We start from the raw sequence: 23,224 nt of genomic DNA on the forward strand, positions 1-23,224 counted from the left end.
ATTAACCATGAGATGGCGCTGTGACTAGAGACGAAAGATGGAAGAAGAGAAGAGGTGTTCTCTTTTTTCGCTCAGCACGTGCAGCGATTTGCTCAGCAGCCAGGGAGCTGGAAGGGGAGGGGCTGGGAGTCGAACCGGAATTCCGCGGTGCGCGCGCCTTCATATCCGGGCATCGTCTGTGTCCAGCCCACTCCCTGACGTCTCCGACAACTGGAAGCGGAAGTGAAAAATGGGTATCCCTGCTACCTCTTAGCAACGCGAGGGGTCATGTGACACAAACGTTGACTCCAGTAGAGGAAGGCACGGTAGTGGCCAGTACTGGAGCTCTTGCCCCCTCGATTGCCCGGCCGGGGATCCGAGCCGAACAGTCATCGTCAGAATGTCGGGCAAAGACCGGATCGAAATCTTTCCCTCGCGAATGTAAGTAAAAGAACGAGAGGAGTGGCGCTCTCAGGTTCAGGAACGCCTGTCTGGAGCGTGATCCCTCCGTACCCTGGACCACCAGTGAGGTTCCTAGTTTCCCGGCCTATCCTTTGCTCTCTTCCAGGGTCTTGTCTTGAACCCAGGATTCTCCTGGGTGAACCAGACAGGACAGGGAGATAGGAAAAGGCGCCGGTCCTACTGGCTTCTGTGGAGGTCCGCAGTCTTTATTCGTTAGTCGAGTCATTCATTCCCCTTACGGTTGTTGAGCCACGCACTGGATTTATATAAGTCAAATGTCGCCATCTCTGACTTCACAGAGATCACCGTTTAGCGGCGCGACGGAAAAGTCGAGGGGGTTTGTTAATGAGAAGGGACGTTTACCGCCACGGGAAGCATATAGAAGGTCCCTTAGTCAAAGTGGGGATTGATTCGAGTCGCCCTAGCTTGGACGTCGGATTCAATCTTGGATTCCCTTACTCATTTTCCAAGATCCTGAAGTGTCAGCGGCGGTGGGACTGTATCTCTGCGTTTCTGAGGCAGTCCTCTTGCTATTACCACTGCACCCTTTTAAAAGATCTCTGTTAAGACTGCTCATCACATTGTTAAGAGGATATTTGTTTACTACATATCGTTCTTTCCCATCAGCCTGGGGGGCTTTATCTAGGATGAGAGAGCGTCTTGATTAAATCGTCCATAAAGAATCTACAGAGAATGTTCCTTGAACCAACCCATGCTTTGAATTCTGTTCAGTCCTGTACTGCCTTTTCTATTGCCCTGAAATCATTGTCACATCGTTGTCACATCGTTGGTCAGTTGTAATGAAAGTTTTAAAGTTTTCACAAATGTGCTTAACAACTTGTGAGAATAAATATTGTTCTTGTTTGTGCTCTCTTCTTTCTTTTTTTGTCTTTGAGGAAGCAGAAAATAAGTTTTGATTCTGATACTTAGATCTCTGCATTATCCTGTCCTATGGGGTGTTTTTCCTCATCTTGTAATTTTTCTTACAGTATATGAGGACCCTTAAACAGTTATTTTCAGACTCCAAACTTCTGTCTTTGCCAGTGTCACTATAGCTCTTAATGAAATGAAGGAATTGTAAATTTGCTCTTTACTTTCACTCAACTGACCATTAGGTTGATTGTACTAGGCAGGAAAAGAGCTAGTTGTGGAGAAAAGCGTATCCTGTGAAACAGATAAGGATAGTACTCCGTTGGGGTAACTCCGAAACTCCATCCAAATCTCTGCACTGAGAAACAACAGTGGCTTGGAGCAGCATAAGGCCATGCCCTAGGATGACCTTAGCTCCCCATTAAAATATGGTCATGGGGTATAGCTCAGCAGCAGAGCACTTGGCTAGCATGCATGAAGCTCTGGGTTCCATCTCCAGCACTACAAAAATTTCAAAATAAAATGCTTGCCTGAAAAAGCTGAAAGCTGCTAGGAGAATTAAATATTTGTTCTATCCAACTCCTGATCAATACAGCCATGACTTCCGTTTCTTAGAGCATTTACTGAAAAGAGTTTTTCTGTAAACCTTTAAGAAGTGTCCCTCTGAAGGATCTGAGAGTACTTTTGAAATTTAATCATTGGGAAGGATAAGGTCTCTGTCTCCCAGTCTCTGTGGCAGGATAGAACCCTAACTTCCATAATTGCCAGCTAACAGACACACCAGGCCTAATTGCATTTACACTGACCAAAGCTTTGTTATTTTTCACTTCTCTTACTCAAGGCCCACTCCCTCATTCTCTTTTTTAACAAGCCCAGTTACTTCTACACAAATCAAAATGTAGCCCAGTGCTTTCCCTCATGTGACACAGTGGTTCCTGAATAAAATCTTTCCCCATTGTTTTAGCTAATGTCTTTTCTTTGACAGTAGTCAGAATGATAACATGTTTTTGTTTTTACTTTGGAATTTTTTTGAGTCTAGAGAAGCACAAATGGACTTTGGGCTTAGACAGGAAAAATGATAGGTTTGTGAAGGTGAAAACTGCTATTTGGGAGCACTCAAGTTGAGAGGAAAATCAGTTGCAGGAAGTAAATATTTTCCCCAAGGCTTGACAGCAGTTCTTTGTCATGTAGTCAGATGTCTTTGATTCAGCTGAAAACAAAGTCATTGTCCTAGCTGAAGGTCAACTTTTTTTTTTTTTTTTGGTAGGCCTGAGCAGTTCTGAAATTTGTAAAAGAACAGGTTTTAAAAGTCCTAGGCTAGGGCTTGGGTTGTGGCTCAGTGGTAGAGTGCTTGCCTAGCACGTGTGAGGCACTGGATTTGATTCTCAGCACCGCATATAAATAAAAAATAAATAAATAAAGGTTCATTGACAACTAAAAAATATTTTTAAAAAAGTCCTCAGCTAGAAAATGCACTGGCGACTTCTGTTTCATCAACAGTCCACTCATGATATATCCTCTGAAATGTTGCTTTCACTCACTTATGCACTGGAGAAAACAAAACAAGTGTAGAGTGGAAGCAAAAGAGACATGAAAGATTTGGAGTCAACAGAAGTCAGGCAAATCCAGGTTCTTTTGCATATTAGCTCTGAGCGCTTGGGTGGGTCATTCATAGAGTCTTCTGAAATTAAAATTTGCTCCTTTCATTGAGATGCAATCATCTAGCAGGATACTACTACTAATAATAAATTAGCAGAATATTAAATTATTATTAAAATTGTAGGCAGACACTGTGGTGTACATCTGTAATCCCAGCAGTTTGGACACTGAGATAGTAGGATTACAAATTCAAATTGCCAGCCTCAGCAATTTACTGATGCCCTAAGCAACTTGGTGAGACCCTGTCTCAAAAAATGAAAAGGGCTGAGGATATATAGCTCTGTGGTATATTGTTCCTGGGTCGAATTCCCAATTAACTCCCCTCCCCCCCAAAAAAAATTATCAACCAGTTTACCTGTACACTCTAAACTTATTGGAATCTTCAGTAGTAGGATTTTACCAAAATTTGATCCAAGTCCTTTCAGCCCCAATTCTGGTATGTAGTGTCAACAATACTGTATATTAAATGTACACATTAGTGTGGATAGCTCCTGTTCAGGCTGGAAACTGAACCAGCTTCATTTGATTAGACCTCTTGAGGCCAATCAGGGCACAGTCAGCCACTGCTAACTGCTTTGCAAGGCAAGAAATGTTATTTGCCACTACTAGACATCTTTAATGTGGGATAGAACTGAGAGAGTGCAGCTTAGTGGTAGAGCACCTTCCTAGCATGTGCAAGACCCTAGTTCAATCCCTAGTACCATGAAGGGGTGTGGGGGTGTGGGATGGGGGGGTTGAGGGGTGAGGAGGTTGAGAGGGTATTAAGATGAGGCAGTGTGGCAGTGGTTGGGATACAGTGTCCTAGGTTGAGCCTTTTTAAGAAATGGTACTGGGGTTTGAACCCAAGGATGTTCTACCACTGAACTATATACTCCCAATCCCTTTATTTTAGTTTTTATTTTGAGATAGGTCTCCTTAAGCTGTTTCGGCTGGCCTTGAACTTGTGATCCTGCTGTCTCAGCCTTCCTAGTAACTGGGATTACAGGCATGTGACACTGCACCCTGCTTGAGCCTTAATTTTCATTCTTTTGCTATTACAAATAAGGATGGAGTACTCATCCTTAATTTTAGATGTGTTTTTGTATACATGTGGGAATAAATCTCTAGGATAAGTTCCTCGAAGTGGAATTGTTGGTCTTGAGGTTAATTGCATTGCAAATTTTTCTTTGGGGTGCTGGGGGTTGAACCCAGGGCCACATGCATGCTTGGCAAGTGCTCTACTACTGAAGTAATCAGCACCCAAATTTTGATTTGTGTTAGTGGATAGAATATTTCAATCTCCATGGAAATTGAAACATTATTAAATATAACAAGTTAAGTAAGTATTTGAACTATGCTGTCATCATAAAATAAATTTCCTGATAGAGCATATTATGATTTAATAAATACTCCAGATATTGATTATAGAATTGTTTCTGTTGTAAGTAAATAAACTTTTATGGAACAATAAGGGTAGAAATTTCTAGTATTGAGAAACAAGTTAAACTTCTCAGCTACAAATTTTATATTTTCTCTCATTATATCAAAAGAATAAAGGATAATTTTAACACTATGTTATAGAGATATTTTATGTCTTTGAAGCAAAAACAATGAATGTTTTTGTTTGTAATTTCTGTAGGGCACAGACCATCATGAAGGCTCGTTTAAAAGGAGCACAAACAGGCCGAAACCTCCTGAAGAAAAAATCTGATGCCCTAACTCTTCGATTCCGACAGATCCTGAAGAAGATAATAGAGGTAGAGTGAACTTTGCTTAAGCAGTATTTATTTTATAAATATCTAAGGAAAATCTAGCATGGACCTTGGCATTTTATTATTTCTTTTTTTCTTTTTTGGAATTGGAATTTGAACCCAGGGCCTTGTGCATGCTGAGCACAACTCTACCTCTGAGATATATCCTTAGCACTTAATTTTTAGTTATTTTAATTAAATTTTTTTCTTTCAAAAGTAAAAACACCATTATGACAAGTTTACACTAGAGAAATATATAGAAGTTTATACTAGAGAAATGCTAGCATACATACATATAGATTTTAGTTTTGGGTAGTTCACTTAATGAAATCCAAACTCCTTAATATGCCTGCAAAGCCACAAAGCCTCACTTGATCTGATCTGCCCCCTGCCTGCCTCTCTGACCTCATTTGGAGCATTCTTTCTGTTGTCCTCCAGGGCCTATCAACTTTTTCTTCTCCCTAAAATGCTCTTTAGGAGTGGCTCACCTGGCCATTCCAGTCTCTTCAGAGAGGTCATTGTTGATTACACAATCTGATGTAACCACTATTTTTACTACTGTCACAACTTTTTATTTTATTTGTATTGTAATATGTACTACTATATAGCATTTTCTTCTTTGTTTTGCCCCACTAGACGATACAAGTTTCAGAGACTTTTCAGCACTGTATTTCTAATGCCTAAAATAGTGTTGGCGTATAGTAAGTTTTAATCAGTACTTTTTGGGTGAATGATAAATGAATACAGAATTATATATTTTAAAAAGAAAAGGTTCTCTTATATCTTTTCTTTCCCCACAATAATCCTTTCTTTGTTTTCCAGAGGTAGTTTTTCTTGACATTGGTTTATGGTCTTTCATCCCTATGTCACCTATTTGAAATGAAATATTTGGTAGCGTGTACAAAAATTATCACACATGCAGAGGTTATATACATTTATAAAATCCCATAATATTTCCTGGTCTGCTCCCTTCTCTCCCCTGTCCCATGATGGCAGAATGTGGACAGCTTTCTATATCATTACATAAAAATCTTGTCTCATTCTTCCTCTTCTTTTTTTTAGTTGTTGATGGACCTTTATTTTATTCATTTATTTATATGTGGTGCTGAGAATTGAACCTACTGCCTCACACATGTGAGGCAAGTGTTTTAACACTGAGCCGTAACCCCAGCTCTCTCATTCTTTATAATAGCTTCATGGTATTTCAAAAAATTACATGGATAATGTAATTTAACCTTACCTCTGTTTTTTTTTTGTTTTTTGTTTTTTGTTTTTTTTTTTTTAAGGTACTGGGGTCTGAACCCAGGGCATCCTAGGCAAGTGCTCTACCACTAAGCTACATTCCTAGCCCTTTTTAAAAAATGTCATTTTTGTGGTACAGGGGAGTAAACCCTGGTGTGCTTTACCACTGAACAATATACCCAGCCCTTTTTGCTTATTTTTTACGTACACATTTTATTTTGTAATCATTTTAGATTTATAGAAAAGTTTCAAGGACAATGCAGAGAATTCCCATATATCCTTCACTCACTTTCAGTTTCCTTTAATGTCATATTTCTCGATATGTTTGTCAAATCTAGGAAACCAACATCAATATATTACTATTAACTAGGATTTCACCAGGTTTTCTTTAATGTCTTATTTTTGTCCCAGATCCAATCCAGGATGCCATGTCACATTTTCAGTTTTCTCAGTCTTGGTTTCCTTATTTTTTCCTGACCTCTTCAAATGAGGCTGTGAATCAGGCATTCACATACTGGGTCTGAGCATTCATTTGGCCACCTACACGTCTTTCTCTGCTCAGTGGAGCTCATTATAGTGAATAGGAATATATGTGGTGAACTGAGGTTTTCAACAGCAGATCTGAGTGGTCAGAATAAAAAAAGGCATAGTCCAAGTAGAGTGATTGATATCATCTACTGATTTCAGAGGTTTCAGTCCACTTTTGTCCAGCTCCATTGCTCTGGTCCAGAGGTGAGACAGAACATAATGGCAGAGGAATGCTGCTCAGCTTAGGACAGCCAGGAAATAAAGAACTTTTTAAAAATTTTGCAACAGGGTCTCATTAAGTGACCCAGACTAACCTCAAACTCCTGGGCTCATGTGCTTTTTCTATCTCAGCCTCTTAGGTAACTGGGACTATAGGTGTGCACCACTATGGTTGACTTATAGTTTTTGTTTTTTTTTTTAAACTCTATTTCTAAAATGTCTAGATCATTTTATTTATTTCTGGTTGGGGGCAATGTAAGGGATTTATATTTATCATTTGTAAATGGATGAAGAGTTGAATGGTTGCTTCATTATATTAAATTCCCATTTATATCTAGGCATCTTTTTTTTCTTTCTTTTCCTTTTTTTTTTTTTTCAATACTGGGGATTGAACCCAGGGGTGTTCTACCACTGAACTACATCCCCCACCAGCCCTTTATATTTTTTTATTTTGAGATAGCATCTCACTACATTGCCATGACTGGCCTCGAACTTTCAATCCTCCTGCCTCAGCCTCCTGTCTCTCAGATTATAGGTGTGTTTTGCCACTCCTGGCCTGGGCTTATTTTCCTATAAAAACACTTTGTTCTACTTCTTATCTGTTCCATACTAGATGTATTTCCTTATTGTAGCTGTAGATTTTTACTACTTGGTCAGCCAACTCCCTGTCCATCTGACCCAATTTTTCTCCTCTTTCAAAAAAATTATTGGATATATAAATTTAAATTTATAAAATTAAGTTTTCCAGCTGTCCTTTAGAATTGGTGTGGCATTAGGATTTTTGACTCTTTTTAAATTCACTAGTGAATTTAAAAGATTAATGAGAGCAAATCACATGTTTAGGACCAAGATAAGTTCCTCAGTAAATATTTACTTTTGTATTTACTAATGCATGTGTTCTAATGCTTTAATTATAAAACTCATAGTTTTGCAATGGTGTTAGTGATCATAACCAAAACTGTTCAAAATTGGCAATTTTTATTTGTTTTGTCATTATCAAATCAACATTTGTTACTGATATTTCATACTTAGCATCAAATAGGATAGCTATTAAAGGAACTTAACTTTAATATAATTTTTCCTTATAAAAAACTTGATTGAATCTGCTGTGGGTTTATACTTTTCCAGACTAAAATGTTGATGGGTGAAGTGATGAGAGAAGCTGCCTTTTCACTAGCTGAGGCCAAGTTCACAGCAGGGGACTTCAGGTAAGATGACACAGCAGGCTGGTTTAAAACAAGTTAGTGCTTTCAGTTTGTGATTTCATTGTAAATCAGTCTAAATTTTAAAATGTATAAGCATTAAAGACAAATAAATGACTTAGTAATAATAAGGAGAAACACTTAACCCCCTCACTACTGTTACCATCCACAAGTGTCTTACGTAGTTGCAGGCACAGGATACTTGATTTTTATAGTTCGTTTTTATTTAATGTGGTATCATAAACAATTTTTCCTTATTTTCACATGGTTATACAATCTTCCTCAAGGTGTACCATGATTTACTAATTTTTTTCTCCTGATGCAGGTTCTTTGGGTTGATTTTCACGTGTTTGAATATTAGAGAAAATACATGGGTTTATATTTTTTGTTTCTATTTAGGCTAAATTTTTGAGAATGGAATCCATTAGTTAAAAGGCAGGAGCTTAGCTGGATGTGGTGATGCACACCTGTAATCCCAATGGCTCGGGAGGCTGAGACAAGAGGATCTCAAATTTGATGCCAGCCTTAGCAATTTAGTGAGTCCCTGAGCAACATAATGAGACCCTGTCTCAAAAAATAAAAAGGTCTGGGGATGTGACTCAGTGGTAAAGTGCCCCTGGGATCTCTCCCCAGTACTAAAATAAGCAGTAGCTTTATGGCTTTTGTCATATCAGTATATTCTTTTTTATTTTTATTAACTTTATTTTATTTATTTATATTTATGTGGTGCTGAGGATCGAACCCAGTGCCTCAAACATGCTGGGCAAGAACTCTACCACTGAGCCACAACCCCAGCCCCAGTACATTATTTAGAAAAAGGATACACAGTAGTTTTCAAACAGTCTGTGTCAATTGAAAGTGTTGGTGATTCTCCAAATAACCTTGTGAGGTAGGTAAGCATTGTTATTCTCAGTTTAATACTTCCAGAAGTAAGATGGCTTGTGAGGGACAAGTGGAAGTTGTTTTTAGGATTTTTTAATTTAGTTTTCTTTTCCCAATGACATTATGTCTTCTTAAGTAGGTGCTTTCCTTGGAGGTAGGCCTTACAGTCTGAAGGCCTTATGGCCAAGTGAGGTGGTAGACTAATGTTTGCCAGTGCTGGTAGGATAAACAGCTTGCATTGAAAGTTTTCAGCTCAGGGAGGAAATCAGTAGTATGTAAGTGTGCTTTAGAATGGATATGGGGAAAACACTTTATGTTGGAACCAGATAGGGAGTCAGGTAAAACCTGAAAGGAAGTTGGAGTAAAACATTTGAACCACAGCTTAACCAACTACACACAAACCTAAAAGAAAGAAAGTTTCTTCCAAATTACACTAGCAGAATGGGAACCCCTATCACAGATCCACGTACTGACTGAAAATTAAAAAAATCCATGTACTTTAGAATCATCTGTTGAATATTTCTTTTTTTTTTTTTTTTAAAGAGAGAGTGAGAAAGGAGAGAGAGAGAGAGAGAGAGAGAGAGAGAGAGAGAGAATTTTTAATATTTATTTTTTAGTTTTCGGCGGACACAACATCTTTGTTGGTATGTGGTGCTCAGGATCGAACCCGGGCCGCACGCATGCCAGGCGAGCGCGCTACCGCTTGAGCCACATCCCCAGCCCCCGTTGAATATTTCTTATGCCTAATGTTTTAAGTATTGTTCATTCTCTGTTCTCTGAGCCCTTCCTATGGCAGATTTTCCCCTTTTCTGGCAGAAAGACAATTACCAAAACATACTTCATTGTGACATCTCATTCTTCGTCTCATTTAATGTGGAGACTTAACTCATTGGGTCTGTGTAGGTTGATTTCTAAAAATAAAACTAAATAAAGGCTTTGTCTTTTTCTGTAGCACCACAGTTATCCAAAATGTAAATAAAGCCCAAGTGAAGATTCGAGCGAAGAAAGACAATGTAGCAGGTGACTTTTCAACTCTTTAGAATCCTTGGAGGAAAAAAGGTGACATTTAAAAATTAACATTTGTACAATAATACCTTGATATGCCATTTTTTCTTATACTTAGAACAACTTGACTGACTTTACATGTTAAAACCATTAATAGGTCCTTATCATTCAGAATTGAGAAGACAGGTTCTGAATTCATTAATCGAAACCAATTATAATTCCAGGCCTAATCTCTTGACTTCTGAGTATTTGGTGAAAAAGAAATATAGGAAACAGTAGTTAAGAAACAGTACTTCAAGACCATGTTTATAAATGCTTCTGTATTTAACAGGTGTTACTTTACCAGTATTCGAACATTACCACGAAGGAACTGACAGTAAGTGTGACACTTTTTTTTTTTAATATGTGTGTCTGGGATCACCTTTTTCCCCTTTATTTTTTTTTAATTTTTTATTTTTTTAAGAGGGGGGGAGCTTTTTAATATTTATTTTTCAGTTTTCGGTGGACACAACATCTTTTATTTTATTTTATTTTATTTTATGTGGTGCTGAGGATCGAACCCAGCGCCCTGCGCATGCCAGGCAAGTGTGTTACCACTTGAGCCACATCCCCAGCCCTTCCCTTTATTTTTTAATTTATTTTTTCTTGGGTGCTGGGGATCAAACTGAGGGCCTTGTGCCTGTAGGCAAGCACTCTACCACTGAGCTACATTCCCAGTCACCTCTTTCCTCTTTAAATGAACCTGGTCCTGGAAATGATACTAGTCAGACTGTTTTACAGTTCAGAAGTTCCAGTGTTAGAAGTTCTCTTATTAGCTAAGGTCACATTAGTTAATCAGATAATCAAAAAAGTACTTTGGTAGGAGTCAGAAAACATTGTGCATCTTAGAATATTTCATTTGCCAGGTGTAGTGGAGTGTGCCTATAATCAGCTACTTATGAAGCTGAGGCAGGAAGATCACAAATTTGAGGCTAGTATAGGTAACTTCGTGAGGCCCACAATCAAAATAAAAAAGAATAAAAAGGACTGGGGATGTAGCTCAGTGTTAGAGGGCTTATAGTTTCAATTCCTAGTACTGAAAAATGTTTTATTTTAATGTAGATATATATAATTTTATAATCATTTGCTATTTAAAAAATATTAAGCCTTTTCTTTTGTTAAGAATACACTGATTAGACTTCTGTGTTGTCTTTCTGCAAAAACTATACCTATAATGCATTGTTTATAATTCTTTGTAAAGTGGAATAAAATCTTAGATGCTATGATGTAATCTTTTTCTTTTTTAGTTGTAGTTGAGCACAATACCTTTATTTTATTTATTTACTTTTATGTGGTGCTGAGGATCAGACCCAGTGCCTCACATGGGCAAGGCAAGTACTCACCACTGAGCTACAATCCCGGACAACTATGATGTAATCTTAATGCTGAATCTTTTTTTAAACCAGAATTGAACCCAAGGATGCTTAACCCCACTGAGCCGTATCCCCAGCCCTTTTCACTTTTTAAATTTTGAGACAGGTTCTCACTAAGTTGCTTAGGGTCTCACTAAATTGCTGACGCTGGCTTTGTATTTGTGATTTTTCTACCTCAGCCTCCCAAGCCACTGGATTTACAGGCATGCACCACTGTGCCCAGCTGAATCTTTTTTATAGCTCCTTTCCAGTATTTTGTTCTTGTCTCACTCATTCCATTTCTGATTTGGTAGCATTATTTTGTCTTCCAGAAGTAGAATTGCTTTTTCTCCATAGAAACAATATTCTTTCTTTTGGCACTCGTGCCTTATTGGTTTGTGTTATATATTCAATTATGAAATATGCAATATTAAGTATGGCTTATATACAGAAATAGAGAGCATTTCTGAGAGTCCCCTCTTAATGGAGAGCCACTGTTGTTAGAACAAAGAGACCAGGCTGGATGCAAACTTCGCAAAACAGCCAAAAGCCTTTATTCAGGAATGGGATCATGGTTCTGATGGACCCACTCTCCTGTGGAAAATGAGCCACTGAACAAAGGAGGGGACTGGGTTTATATAGGTTATGGGTGATTTAGTGAGTATGTCAGTTTGGGCACTCAGGAATTTGGTCTTTTGCTTGGGGGTCAGTAGCCAGCACCTGGCAGGATTTATCTTGGAAGAGATTAGTGTTTCCTGGAGACTATCATTCTAGGTTTAATTGAAGCACTTTTTTCCTCGCCTGTGGCCAGCATCTGAAAAGGATTTATCTTGAAAGAGATGAAAGCCGTCAATGTAAGGCTTTCTTTTTCATTCCCCTTTCCCAGGCTTCACTATTTTGGGATTTTTCGTTTTCCATATCTAATACTGTCCTGTGGGCAACAGGCAGTGTAGTTTCAAAGGAAGCTAGTCAATTGAAGGGTGGTCAAAAGCTTCTCTTCTAGGGCTGGGGTGTGGCTTAGTAGTGGAGGTCTGCCTAGCACATGCAAGGCTCTGCCATCCCCAGCCCCAGTACTGGGGAAAAAAAAAGTTGGGGCTGGGGCTGGGACTCAGCAATAAAGTGCTTACCTAGCACGTGCAGGACCCTGGGTTCGATCCTCAACACCACATAAAAATAAATAAAATGAAGGTATTGTGTCCAACTACAACTAAAAAACATTAAAAATTAAAAAAAAAGTTTTCATCTCTAGCTGTAATAGACTAGAATCCTTCAGGGAAACTGTTTAGCAGATGCTTCTACAGTGTCTGGGAAGTGAGATAGGCACTTTATGTTTGCATTTAATAGGAAATAAGAGCATTTGTTTTTCCATGTTTGGTGTTTTTCTGAACTACCTTTTAGGAATTTTATGGGAGATTATTTACTCTCTATTTGCAAATGTTGTCTGACTGGTTTTTTCAGGTTATGAACTAACTGGTTTAGCCAGAGGTGGGGAACAGTTGGCTAAATTAAAGAGGAATTATGCCAAAGCAGTGGAACTACTGGTGGAACTAGCTTCGCTACAGGTAAGTAGCAGCAAAGCTGGAGAACTCCTGTCTGATTTCTCATATGCTCGTGGAGACATTCAGAGATTGTGCAGGAGCACACTGCCCTTTGTACTTTATGCTTTGCCTATGATCCTGTGTAAAAAAACCCTAATGTTTTGATTTCTACAATGGTGGCTTCTGCACAATTGTTCCTACTTTTCCTTATTTATCAAATATATGTGTAGTGTTTCATTTTCACTCTATTGGTGAGAACAGCCATAGTCAATATTAGTTTCAAATGCAAATATAACATGATTTGTGCATGAAGCCATTTTTTTCTTTTTGTGGCCACTTAATATATATCTAGGTTATTAATGAGTCTGTGCTTTTGTAATTTTTGTCTTTATATTGGTGAATCTGAAGTAAACACATTATAATAACATGGAAATAGTGTTAGCTCTATGGAAATCTCTCACAAATTTTGTTTTTTAAAGCATGTTGAAAAGAAGTTATCTTTTAGGTTCCTAAATGTTTTCTATAGTTACAGTCTGAGTGGAGCCAAGTGAACAGGGTATTATTAGGAAGACTTTGTGCTTACAATACTAATTTGTTCTCTTATTTTAGACTTCCTTTGTTACTCTGGATGAAGCTATTAAGATAACTAACAGGCGTGTGAATGCCATTGAACATGGTGAGTCAAAGCTGCTGAGAGGTGCTTTGTTCATTCACTTCTCCCTCCCATCTTGTTAGGCAACAACTAGGACTTAGGCTCAGTACTGAAAATTGAAAGGTGAATAAGACACTGTGCTGCCCTTAGTGTGAAAAATGAAGTGTCAGTAGTACCAAAACTTGTAGTGAAGTGAGAGATCCATGTATATGATCTGGGGGAGTCAAAAATTGTAGAATGTCTTACTAATATTTGGTCAGGCATGCAGGTGGTAAAAGACAAAAGCTGTTTCTCAAAAACCTTGATGTTTTCTTTAGTTCTTTCTAATGGTTGAACAGTGTATGTTAAATATGTAATTTTAAATCCATCTCTTTAGACTATCCTAAAAGTAAATTTTTCATTTGATACATTTGTTTTCTGTTTCTTTATTTCATTATTTCAAAAACTTGACTGTATAGTATTAACAGTGCTTTTTGTTCAAAAAACTGTTTCCATTAAAGTTTTAAGGCAAGAAAGGAGCACAATTTGAAGCAAAAATTTTCCTTTGGTACTCTGTTAATGTTTTAAAGGAACATTTTTTAAAAATCTAGAAACTTTTTTTGGTGGTGCTGGGGATCCAACCGGGGCCAGGCATGTGCTAGGCAAGTGCTCTGTCACTGAGCTCCATCCCCAACCTTCATTGCTTGCTAGGCCAGGGCACATGGAACTGCAAGCAAAACAAAATGGATATGGTTAATAGTTCCCACCTTCAAGGCAATTCATGTTCTAAAAGTTGAAGAGGCAAATTCTGTGTAAAGTAGAGCTAATAACTCACATAAAATTAACTTATTAGTATTCTTACAGCTTGTTTTTTTGTTTTGTGATAATAGGGATTGAACCCAGGGGAACTCTACCACTGAGCCACATCCCCAGTCCTTTTTATTTTCTATTTTGCTGTCCTCGAACTTGTGATCCTCCTGCTTCAGCCTCTCCAATTGCTGGGATTATACGCATGTGCTACAATGCCCTACTCCTCTACTCAGTCTTTTTCTTTCTTTTGTACCCAGGGTTGAACCCATGGGTGCTTAACTGCTGAGCCACATTCCCACCTTTTTTCTCTTTTGGTACTGGGGATTAGACCCAGTGGTGCTCTACCAATGAGCTATAACTCTAACCCTTTTTATTTATTTGTATTTGGGACTAAGTCTTGCCGATTTGCTTAGGGCCTCACTAAACTGCTGAGGTTGGCCTCACACTTCTAGTCCTCTTGCCGCAGCCTCCCATGTTGCTGGGACTATAGATGTGCCAATATGCCTGGACTTTGCTTGATTTTTTTTTTTTTTTTTGTGGTGCTGGGGATTGAACCCAGGGCCTTGTGCATGCAAGGCAAGCACTTTACCAACTGAGCTATGCCCCCAGCCCTCTGCTTGATATTTTTAATCATAGATTGAAATTGTATTTTAAAATAACATTTGTAGTTTAATGTTCCCTATTCATGTATATTCAGTATATTCATTGTTGGATCTATTGTGGTGCAATGTGTTATCTGTATAAAAAAAATAGAAGGGCACATACCAAAATATTCACAGTAGTTACTTTGGGGAGTTTGAATTATATTTCATTTTGTGTTTTTTTAAACTCTAGTCATCATTCCCCGGATTGAACGCACCCTTGCTTATATCATCACAGAGCTGGACGAAAGAGAGCGAGAAGAGTTCTATAGGTTTGTTGAAACTGGGCAGTTACTGATCATTTTTGTTTTCCGTAATCCAAAGGCTCAATTTGTTGAATGATAAGTTGGCTTACGTTCTTTAGAATTAGCATAGCTTGTACTTTGTTGTGATAAATATGAAGCAAAAATTAATACAACAGTACTTTTATGTGCAGTTTTGCTTTTCATGATTTTAGTTATCTGTTGTCAATTGCGGTCTGAAAATATTAAATGGAAATTTCCAGAAATAATCTAGAAGTTCTCATTTGCATGTTGTTCTAAATAGCATGTAAAATCTCATTCTGTCCCAGTGTTAGGAGGTGAATCATACTTTTGTCCAGCTTATCTACACTGTATACCCTACCCAACTGTCACTTAGTAGCCATCTCAGTTCTTAGATCAACCATTGATTGTCTTACTAGTGTAATGCTTGTGTTCATATAACTCTTACTTCATTTTATAATGGCCCCAAAACACAAAGGTATTGATGCTGGTAATTCAGATATGCCAAAGAGAAGCCATAGCATTATATAAGGGAAAAAGTCAAAATTCTTAGTAAGAAAAAAGATCAGTTATTGTATCTAATTTATAAATCAAACTATAATAGGTATGTATGTATAGTATTTTCAATCCACAGTTTGTTTAATCTGTAGATATGAAATTTGCAGACACAAAGGGCCAACTACATAAGAAAAAATACAGTATACAAAGGACTCAGTGCTATCCAGTTTCAGACGTCCACTGCAGACCTTGGAATAAATGCCCTGCATGTAGAAGGGGACTACTGTACTGCCAAAGGCTGTGGAGACAGATCAGTGTCAGGTTTTGCATATATCTTAAATGTGGCATCTCCAGAAATTTAGGCCTTTGAGAGAAACTGTTAAGACCTGATTATTCTTTAAAATGAAACAATTTAGATTGGGTGTCTCCTACATAAAAACTGAAAAAGAAACTAGAATCATTTAATCAGCAAATATGTACTGCATGTTGAGTGTGTGTGGAGATGGCATAAAGTATTTGGGGCATTTCCAGATAAAATTAGCTCAGCTTTGGAAATATTCATGTTCAGGAATTGGTCATGAAGATTTAGAGTTAGTAGGGATAAATATTAAATTGGTGGTGTATGGGGTCAGCATTCCTGGTTCAGAAGAAGCAATAATAACTATCATGTATGAAGATAAGGTTTGTGAATGGCCCTCCCTTCTTCCTTACTCTCAGATAATGCTCTTGTCCCTTCAGCCAACAGAGGAACCATCTTGTTTTCTTTTCAGCACCAAGCAGATCTGCTGGAGGGCCCATCCATCCTCTGTACCCCAGTTCTAAGGAAAGGTCCATTGTCCTCCTTAAATGATAAATCCTTCTCTCCTGGTATAGTAGGTCCTAGCCAATTTTACCACAATGTGATCTCATTATCTGCTTGTCTCTATCTTCAGTCTTTCCACACGTATAGTTACCTACTAAACACATCTACCTAATGATCCTATGGCCCTCAATTTTAAGAGATTCAAAGCCAAACATAGGTAGGTGAAAGAAGTATCGTTTAGGGAAGACATGTTGTCTTAAGTGCTTGAACAGCATCTTTGTATGATGTATACTCGCCTTCAGTGATGTTTAGCATTGATCCAAAATTTTAATACATATCTGAATGCTCAAAATTTGTTCCGTTAAGGAATGGATTTCAAAATTTATTTAACCTGGATAGGAGCTTGTGAAATCAGCTTATAGCTTAAATTAGCATATTATACCCCATATCTTTCTTTAATGGGTTATAAATTACTGATATTGAAATTAATGGTTATCACATTTTGTCCTAGTTAGGTTTATTATCATCCTTGTTACAAAACTAGAAGAAATCAAATCTTCTTAATAGTGAAGATGTGTTTAGAAAATCTCCCCTTTTATCTTACAGGTTAAAGAAAATACAGGAGAAGAAAAAGATTCTTAAGGAAAAAAGTGAGAAGGACTTGGAACAACGGAAAGCAGCTGGAGAGGTGATGGAACCTGCTAACCTTCTGGCTGAGGAGAAGGACGAGGATCTTCTGTTTGAATAATCTTGCCTGCTCTGTTCTTTCAGAAACCCCCAACACTGGTTCCAGCTTAATTCAGTGTAGGTTTGATACATGTGGCTATTTTTTGGCCTAAGAATTTCACTGGTCATAAAATTTACCTGGGTGTCCACTTATGGGGTTACTTTTGCAGACTCATAATTCAGTTATTTATCACAGGTGAATGGGATTTGTAAAACCTGCCCAGTAACTTACAGGATTTACTCGCTGAAATGTCATGCTATTCCATTTACATTGTGTTACACATGATCTATTTACCAAGCACTTTAGGACATACCCTTTAGGGAACATTAGTGGTCCTAGGCCAACTACAGTGGATCTGCCTTTGTTCCTACCTACAAGCCTTGGCGCTGTTTCTGACGTTAGTGCAGTCTTGTTTCACCTTGGTACTTCTCTCCTCGAGCTTTATGAAAATCTTCATTTCCTTGCATGACAGATCTCTTCTCGTCTGTCATGGAACAGTTCTGCCAATTTAAATGTGTGTTATGAACAGAGTAAAATGATTTAAAAAGTTAAGTTGTTTCCTTTTTATTATTAATTTACTGCTAAGAATAGTAGCCACATTCTTATGCTCAGATTAGTGACTGTATTGCCATCCACAAAGCTTTCTCTTGCTGAAGTGTTTAGTAAGTGGTAAGTAAGTTGCTTATTTATTTTTTTTAACTCCCTCTAATTATCAATGTTTTACTAAAAAGCTTTTTTTGAGGCATTTTTGCATTATGGGGTTACTAATAAATGATTGCCAGTGAGTTAGGAACTTCATAATTCTTTCCTAAACATAAATTTTCATTTTGAAATAAATAATGTAACTTTTTATTATTTTATAAGCAATAATAATCATGTATGAAGATGAGGTTTGTGAATGGCCATCACAGGTGATGACTGAGGTTTTTGGTACTATTTGATTTGGCATATTTACCCATGATTCCTCAGCCTTTCAGTCAGTTCCAGGCATTTTGGGCATGACATCCATGGAATAACTCTTAGTTTTAAAATTGTGGCACTAGCCTTAATATGTTTTAATGAGTCGATTTCACAGTTTAGGCTATTTTTAAGTACTAAATGATTTTATAGACATTTAATGCTTGCTATCAAATAATAGATTAGTTATTATGTGTCATCACAATAATCATAAAAGGTATACTAATAATCATAAAAGGTATACTAATAATCATAAAAGGTATACTTTAATCCACATTTCATGGAGGAAAAATTTGAGGACAGGGAACTTCAGTAATGGCCTTAGGTTAAAAAGCTAAAAAGTGGTGACATGGGGTCTCACCAGGTTGCCCAGGCTGGCCTTAAATTCACCATTCTCCTAGCTCAGCCTCTTGAGCAGCTGGAATTATAGGTGTGTGTTTCAGAGTTTTTATACCTTAACTTTTATCCTTTGTGCCTCCCATGTGTTTAAAACTTAAGGTATTTAAAGGTAAAATTAGGACCTATCCAGGAGATGATCGGTAGAAAGCTTGGCTTACAGAATAAAATCTGAGTATAAATTCTTTGGTGATTAGAAAACCAATTACTGAATTCACAAATATTTTAAAAATAGGCAACACTGGCTGTTTAACTTCTAATTCCCCAATATCTTGATGAGGTAAATTCTCTTACACCCACTCTGCAGATGAGGAAATTGAGGTTTAGATGGGCCAAACAGCATAACTGCAATGTAAGTCAAGTGGTATCTTGATTTCAGAAGCTTGGTGCTTAAACAAGCTTCTGAAATCAAGAGGCAAAAGAAGATGGGGGTATAGAACCAGAATTATTTGGTGAATTTTCATTTAGATAAATTCAGTATTTCTTAAAAGCTCTGGAGTTTATTGGCCTTGATTAAACAGCCTTTACAACTGCAAATGATCCTATGGTTTAGCATTTATTAAAAAGAAATCAAGAGAAAATAGTGGACAGTTTGTTGTATGGAACTGGAGTGATCTGATCCATAGGGGAAGGGGATAGATCAGGAATAGGAATTGAAAAATAGAATGGGGTAGCAGGTATTTATGTGGATTAAACTTTTTGCTGGTATATAATTTATATCCTTTGGGAGACACCGAATGGTCTGGTAGAAAAAGGGAAAATGAAGTATGTGTTTGCCAACAATTCACATGCTATCCTTGGCTTCCTTAATTCTTGTTTAATTTAAGGTAAATTTGCTAGAAGTATTATATATCTCATTCCCCTGAAAACTTTTCAAGTTCACAGCCTTAAGTTATCCATTTTTGGTAGTTGTTTTAACTATTATGGAACAGGACCTTCTTACTGTACCAACAGAGGACATTCTGTTGCAACATTCCCACAATAAGCAATAGCCTAAAAGGTAATTTGTGTTCTACCCAGAGGTTCCAATGGTATTACTTTTGGCGAACACTCGCAACAAGAAATTGGTCTTTATATATGTAGAAACCTTGAATGGCAGTGGATATAAACATGGCAAAACAAAGTACTCTGTGGCTTTTTGTATTTGAAATATAATTTTACTCTTTATTTTTCCATACAGTGTGCAGTATAACATCTCAAAATAACAGTGCAGATACAAGAATACAAAGGGGATTAACAACAGATGTCAGAATGGTTACCTTCATTAAGGCTATAACCCTGGTTTATATTTTCCACACACATTCATAAAATTACATTCAATTCATTCCTTATCAATACTTATTCCTTAGGCCAGGAGAAACGGGAAAAAAAATCCAGACGTTAATTTTCATAGAAAGTAAATCTGGATTCGTCTAGATAATATTCTTCCACTTGTTCTGACTTAATGAAAATTTAATAAATGAAGACACTTCCTGGTTTGGATTTCCCAGGCATATTTCATTAGCTGTTGGTATAATTTCTATAATAAGTGGTTAAAACCTCCATGACTGCAGTTTCCAATCAGAACCATGGAGGGACAAGATATAGAACTGGCTAAAATGGCTGTACAACCAGATGTATAGCACGGCTTTTCTCCCGTGTTGTGCTGACGCAGTCGGCACAACAGTTTTCATATTGTTGAAGGACTGTGTTGAATATCAGCACATCTGTATCACTAGGACTCAGGAAAGTTCAAGACAAACATTTCTATCCCCCTACTTCTGCTGATGAAGAAGAGAATGATAGGACTTCATTTTTCCTGGAAATATCTAATACCTTAGAGTTTCTAGACGTCATCATGGTTCCTTGGAATAGATTTGTTTGTGAAAGCCACGTCTTGATAAAGTGGGAGCCTAGTGTGGTCCTATGATCAGCAGTGGCACAACAGCCTCTTACTGACACTACCTAAAACCTTCCTCAAACTTAACATGGACTGTCAAAATTTTCAATCTTGAGGTTGAAAACAGCTGTCAGTTACAATATGCAGTTCACAAAACTCCACTGTTGACCACAGACTACCTTTTGTACCTGAGAAGGAAAACTGGAAAACTGAAAAAAAAAAATTAAGTGCTAAGTATATTCCTTGTTTTTCAATGCAGAATATTGTGTGTCCTTTCCATTTTCCTGCTACCAGCTGGAGTGTTTTGGGCCTGAGGAGACAGTATGAATAGCATTCCTTTCCTCAAACCAGGAATGTTACTTCTTCCCAAGGAATATTATCTTGAAAGTATTTTCAGATAAGACACTCCCCAGCCAACTGAAGAGGCCATGCAAATTTGAATAGAAAAAGGCAACATATAAACTGTCTACATTTGTTCAAATAAAACCATGTAGAAGAGAAAAAAATCACATATATACATGACACCGAGACAAACTACTTATTAATAACAGTTGCTTGTGTTAAATTAAGTGACAAGTCAATATCATTCCAGTGTTTGTTTAGCTTTGGGAACAGGAAATGCTGTAGCTAAAGTTGTTATAAAAACAAAAATAAGGCATTCACATTTGTGGTTGTTTGTCACACATCACACTACCTTAAAGGCACGAAAAGACTACAAATTAAACTTTCTATGACAATAATAAACACTGCATTTTAAAGCTACAGTTACAGAGACAGTATAAAAATCCCATTAGCTTAAAATTTCTTTTACAATTTAGCAAACTGTTCAATTGAGTCAAGAGGCAGACATTGTTAGGATAAACACCTGTTTCTATGTGCTTAGTAACTTTTCCCTTCCAATGTTATTTTCCTAAAATGTTCAAATGACTTTCAGGTCTTCCTTTCCTTCTGATCTCAAAGTCAAGTGTCAAGGTATTCCGTGTGTGTGTGTGATTTTATTCTAATGCTGAGCAAATGTTATCAATGACTATTTGTTGATCTATTAAATATTAGTATATGTCACAGCAGCTATAGTCCTCAACAGAATTCCAGTTTGTTAATGTAGCACAGTCAGAATAATACTGTGCTCATATGTAAAACTGCAAAAAAATCAAATGTGCTATGTCCTCCCATGTATATAAAAAACTATTTGCATCACGAGGAAGAAACTTTTAAACAGTCACACAGTTTGAATGTTTGCCATTCATAAAAAGCATAACTGATACATCCTATTGTACTATTCATATCAGAGAAAGAAAGCAAAGCTATCAAATCACTTGTGACAATTTAACAAAAATATTCAGAAAATTATATCTTTAAAAAGATCAGCGTGTTTTTTATACCTTTAACTACATTAGAGTCTGCTGAGTGTGCAGTCTTATTCACAAAGTTTGAGCTTAAAAAATGGTGCTTCTAATGGAATGTTTTTGATTTGTTTTTTAAGAATTAAAAGACACATAAATGAATAAAAACCCCCAAAGCAGCTCCAAACCAAAGTGGCACGCACCATTTTTATTTTTCTTCTTTAGGAAAGTATTTCTGATTACTTAATCAGTCTCCTAAGCAAATACTGCTTTTGCTCAGTGCATAGAAGCACAGACCCCAAAATACTCCCAATGAAGTCATTTAAGTTAAATGTTAAATAACAGCAATATTTATAACTATTTGAGACATGGAATATTGTGTATATACATCCAAGTTTTTCATAGAAATATGATCAAGCAAGCAGAAAAGATTTAGTTAGGTGAAAACAAAAGTTTTTACCAGGATAAAATGGAACTGCTCTGTTGAAGGCTTTCATTTAAATCTCCAAATGAGCCAAGAGCCCCTAAAGCCATGTATGGAGAATGAAGAATGTTGTGCACAAATAGCCTTAGGGGACTTCTCACTAGTTAAAAAAATCTAAGAGCAGGTCTGCAATTTGTCCTGCTGTCTTCCATCTTTATTCTCAATCTTGCTGAAGTATTGGGGCCATCTTCCTATGGCAGTTTGCCAGATCAAGACCAATCATGCCACAGAAAGAATGTTTCCTTCATCTCAGCCAAGTGGATGGCACCCACTGAGGTTCTGTATCAAGTTTGTTAATTAATCTCAGCAATTCCTGATAAGCTTTATCAAGATCTGAATTCACAATTGCTGTGTCGAAGTAGTGGCCATTGTTCTGCTCCATCTCTCTAGTCTTTTCAATGATTTCTCTCAACTCTTCAGGCTGCAAAGAGAAGTAAAAAAACAAAACAACAACAAAGAAAACTCTTGAGTTCATCCTTATCCTTACCAAAATACAGGATGAGTCAGATGACCCAAGAACAAGGTGTGCCCTTACATTGCTTTCACTGTTTCTCAAACACTTGACCTCAAGACTTCATTTCCAACCTCTCAATGGGGCCCACCATGGTTTGCTCTGTCTAGCACCTTCAGAACTTACACTATGAATCATTTGGGATTGTATTTCCTGTTTTATACCATCATTTAGGTTTTCATATATTTCTGTCTTACTCTGCTATAAGGCAACAAACTCCAAATGTTAGAAACATTTTTTAACATTTTAGGGCATCATAACCTCTTCCTAAAAGAAATATTTTCTGTAACATACAGTCAACTTTTCTAGTTGGAGCAAGGATTCAAAATCCTTCTACTCTTGACTCTGTTAAAAAATGCCTGCTCTTTGTGTATCTGAAACAGTTATGTAGAAATCATTATGGGGAAAAAGAATGAAAAACAGGTTATTTTTTTCTAAAGAAATATCTTGGGTAAAAACTTTTTTTAAAAGTTTTTACAGGTGTCCTATATATAAGACTATGGGACACAATGGGTTAATACTATATTTGAACCCACAAAACAACTTATGTCATTCAACCGAACTAGTTGTAATAG

The 23,224-nt window shown here is 37.2% G+C and overlaps 2 protein-coding genes across 5 annotated transcripts in view; one reads left to right on the forward strand and one right to left on the reverse strand.

The window, feature by feature from the left end:
- The first annotated feature begins 179 nt into the window (after positions 1 to 179).
- Atp6v1d (ATPase H+ transporting V1 subunit D) lies at positions 180 to 17,631 on the forward strand. The gene is made up of 9 exons (XM_026385202.2): positions 180 to 420; positions 4,589 to 4,706; positions 7,818 to 7,897; positions 9,726 to 9,793; positions 10,110 to 10,154; positions 12,628 to 12,731; positions 13,317 to 13,383; positions 14,983 to 15,061; positions 16,959 to 17,631. Exons 1-9 carry the CDS (start codon positions 380 to 382, stop codon positions 17,098 to 17,100), a joined length of 744 nt encoding a protein of 247 aa, XP_026240987.1. The 5' UTR covers positions 180 to 379; the 3' UTR covers positions 17,101 to 17,631.
- A 1,969-nt stretch (positions 17,632 to 19,600) lies between these two features.
- The window catches only part of Pals1 (protein associated with LIN7 1, MAGUK p55 family member), a 96,853-nt gene continuing 93,229 nt past the window's right edge, over positions 19,601 to 23,224 (reverse strand). For all 4 annotated transcript variants that reach the window (XM_026385156.2, XM_026385155.2, XM_026385153.2 and 1 more), the window contains one exon: positions 19,601 to 22,559. In XM_026385156.2, the coding sequence (XP_026240941.1) occupies positions 22,383 to 22,559 (177 nt within the window). In that variant the 3' untranslated portion in view covers positions 19,601 to 22,382. The remainder of the gene's footprint in view (positions 22,560 to 23,224) is intronic.

The sequence above is a fragment of the Urocitellus parryii genome, chromosome 6 (assembly GCF_045843805.1).
Source record: "Urocitellus parryii isolate mUroPar1 chromosome 6, mUroPar1.hap1, whole genome shotgun sequence".
NCBI lineage: Eukaryota > Metazoa > Chordata > Mammalia > Rodentia > Sciuridae > Urocitellus > Urocitellus parryii.

Bases quoted from the DNA above. Each gene is read 5' to 3' on its own strand.
- Atp6v1d (XM_026385202.2), top strand. From the start codon at position 380: ATGTCGGGCAAAGACCGGATCGAAATCTTTCCCTCGCGAAT. The intron at 4,707-7,817 runs GTAGAGTGAACT...ATACTTTTCCAG, and splicing joins TCCTGAAGAAGATAATAGAG to ACTAAAATGTTGATGGGTGA. The intron at 10,155-12,627 runs GTAAGTGTGACA...TGGTTTTTTCAG, and splicing joins TTACCACGAAGGAACTGACA to GTTATGAACTAACTGGTTTA.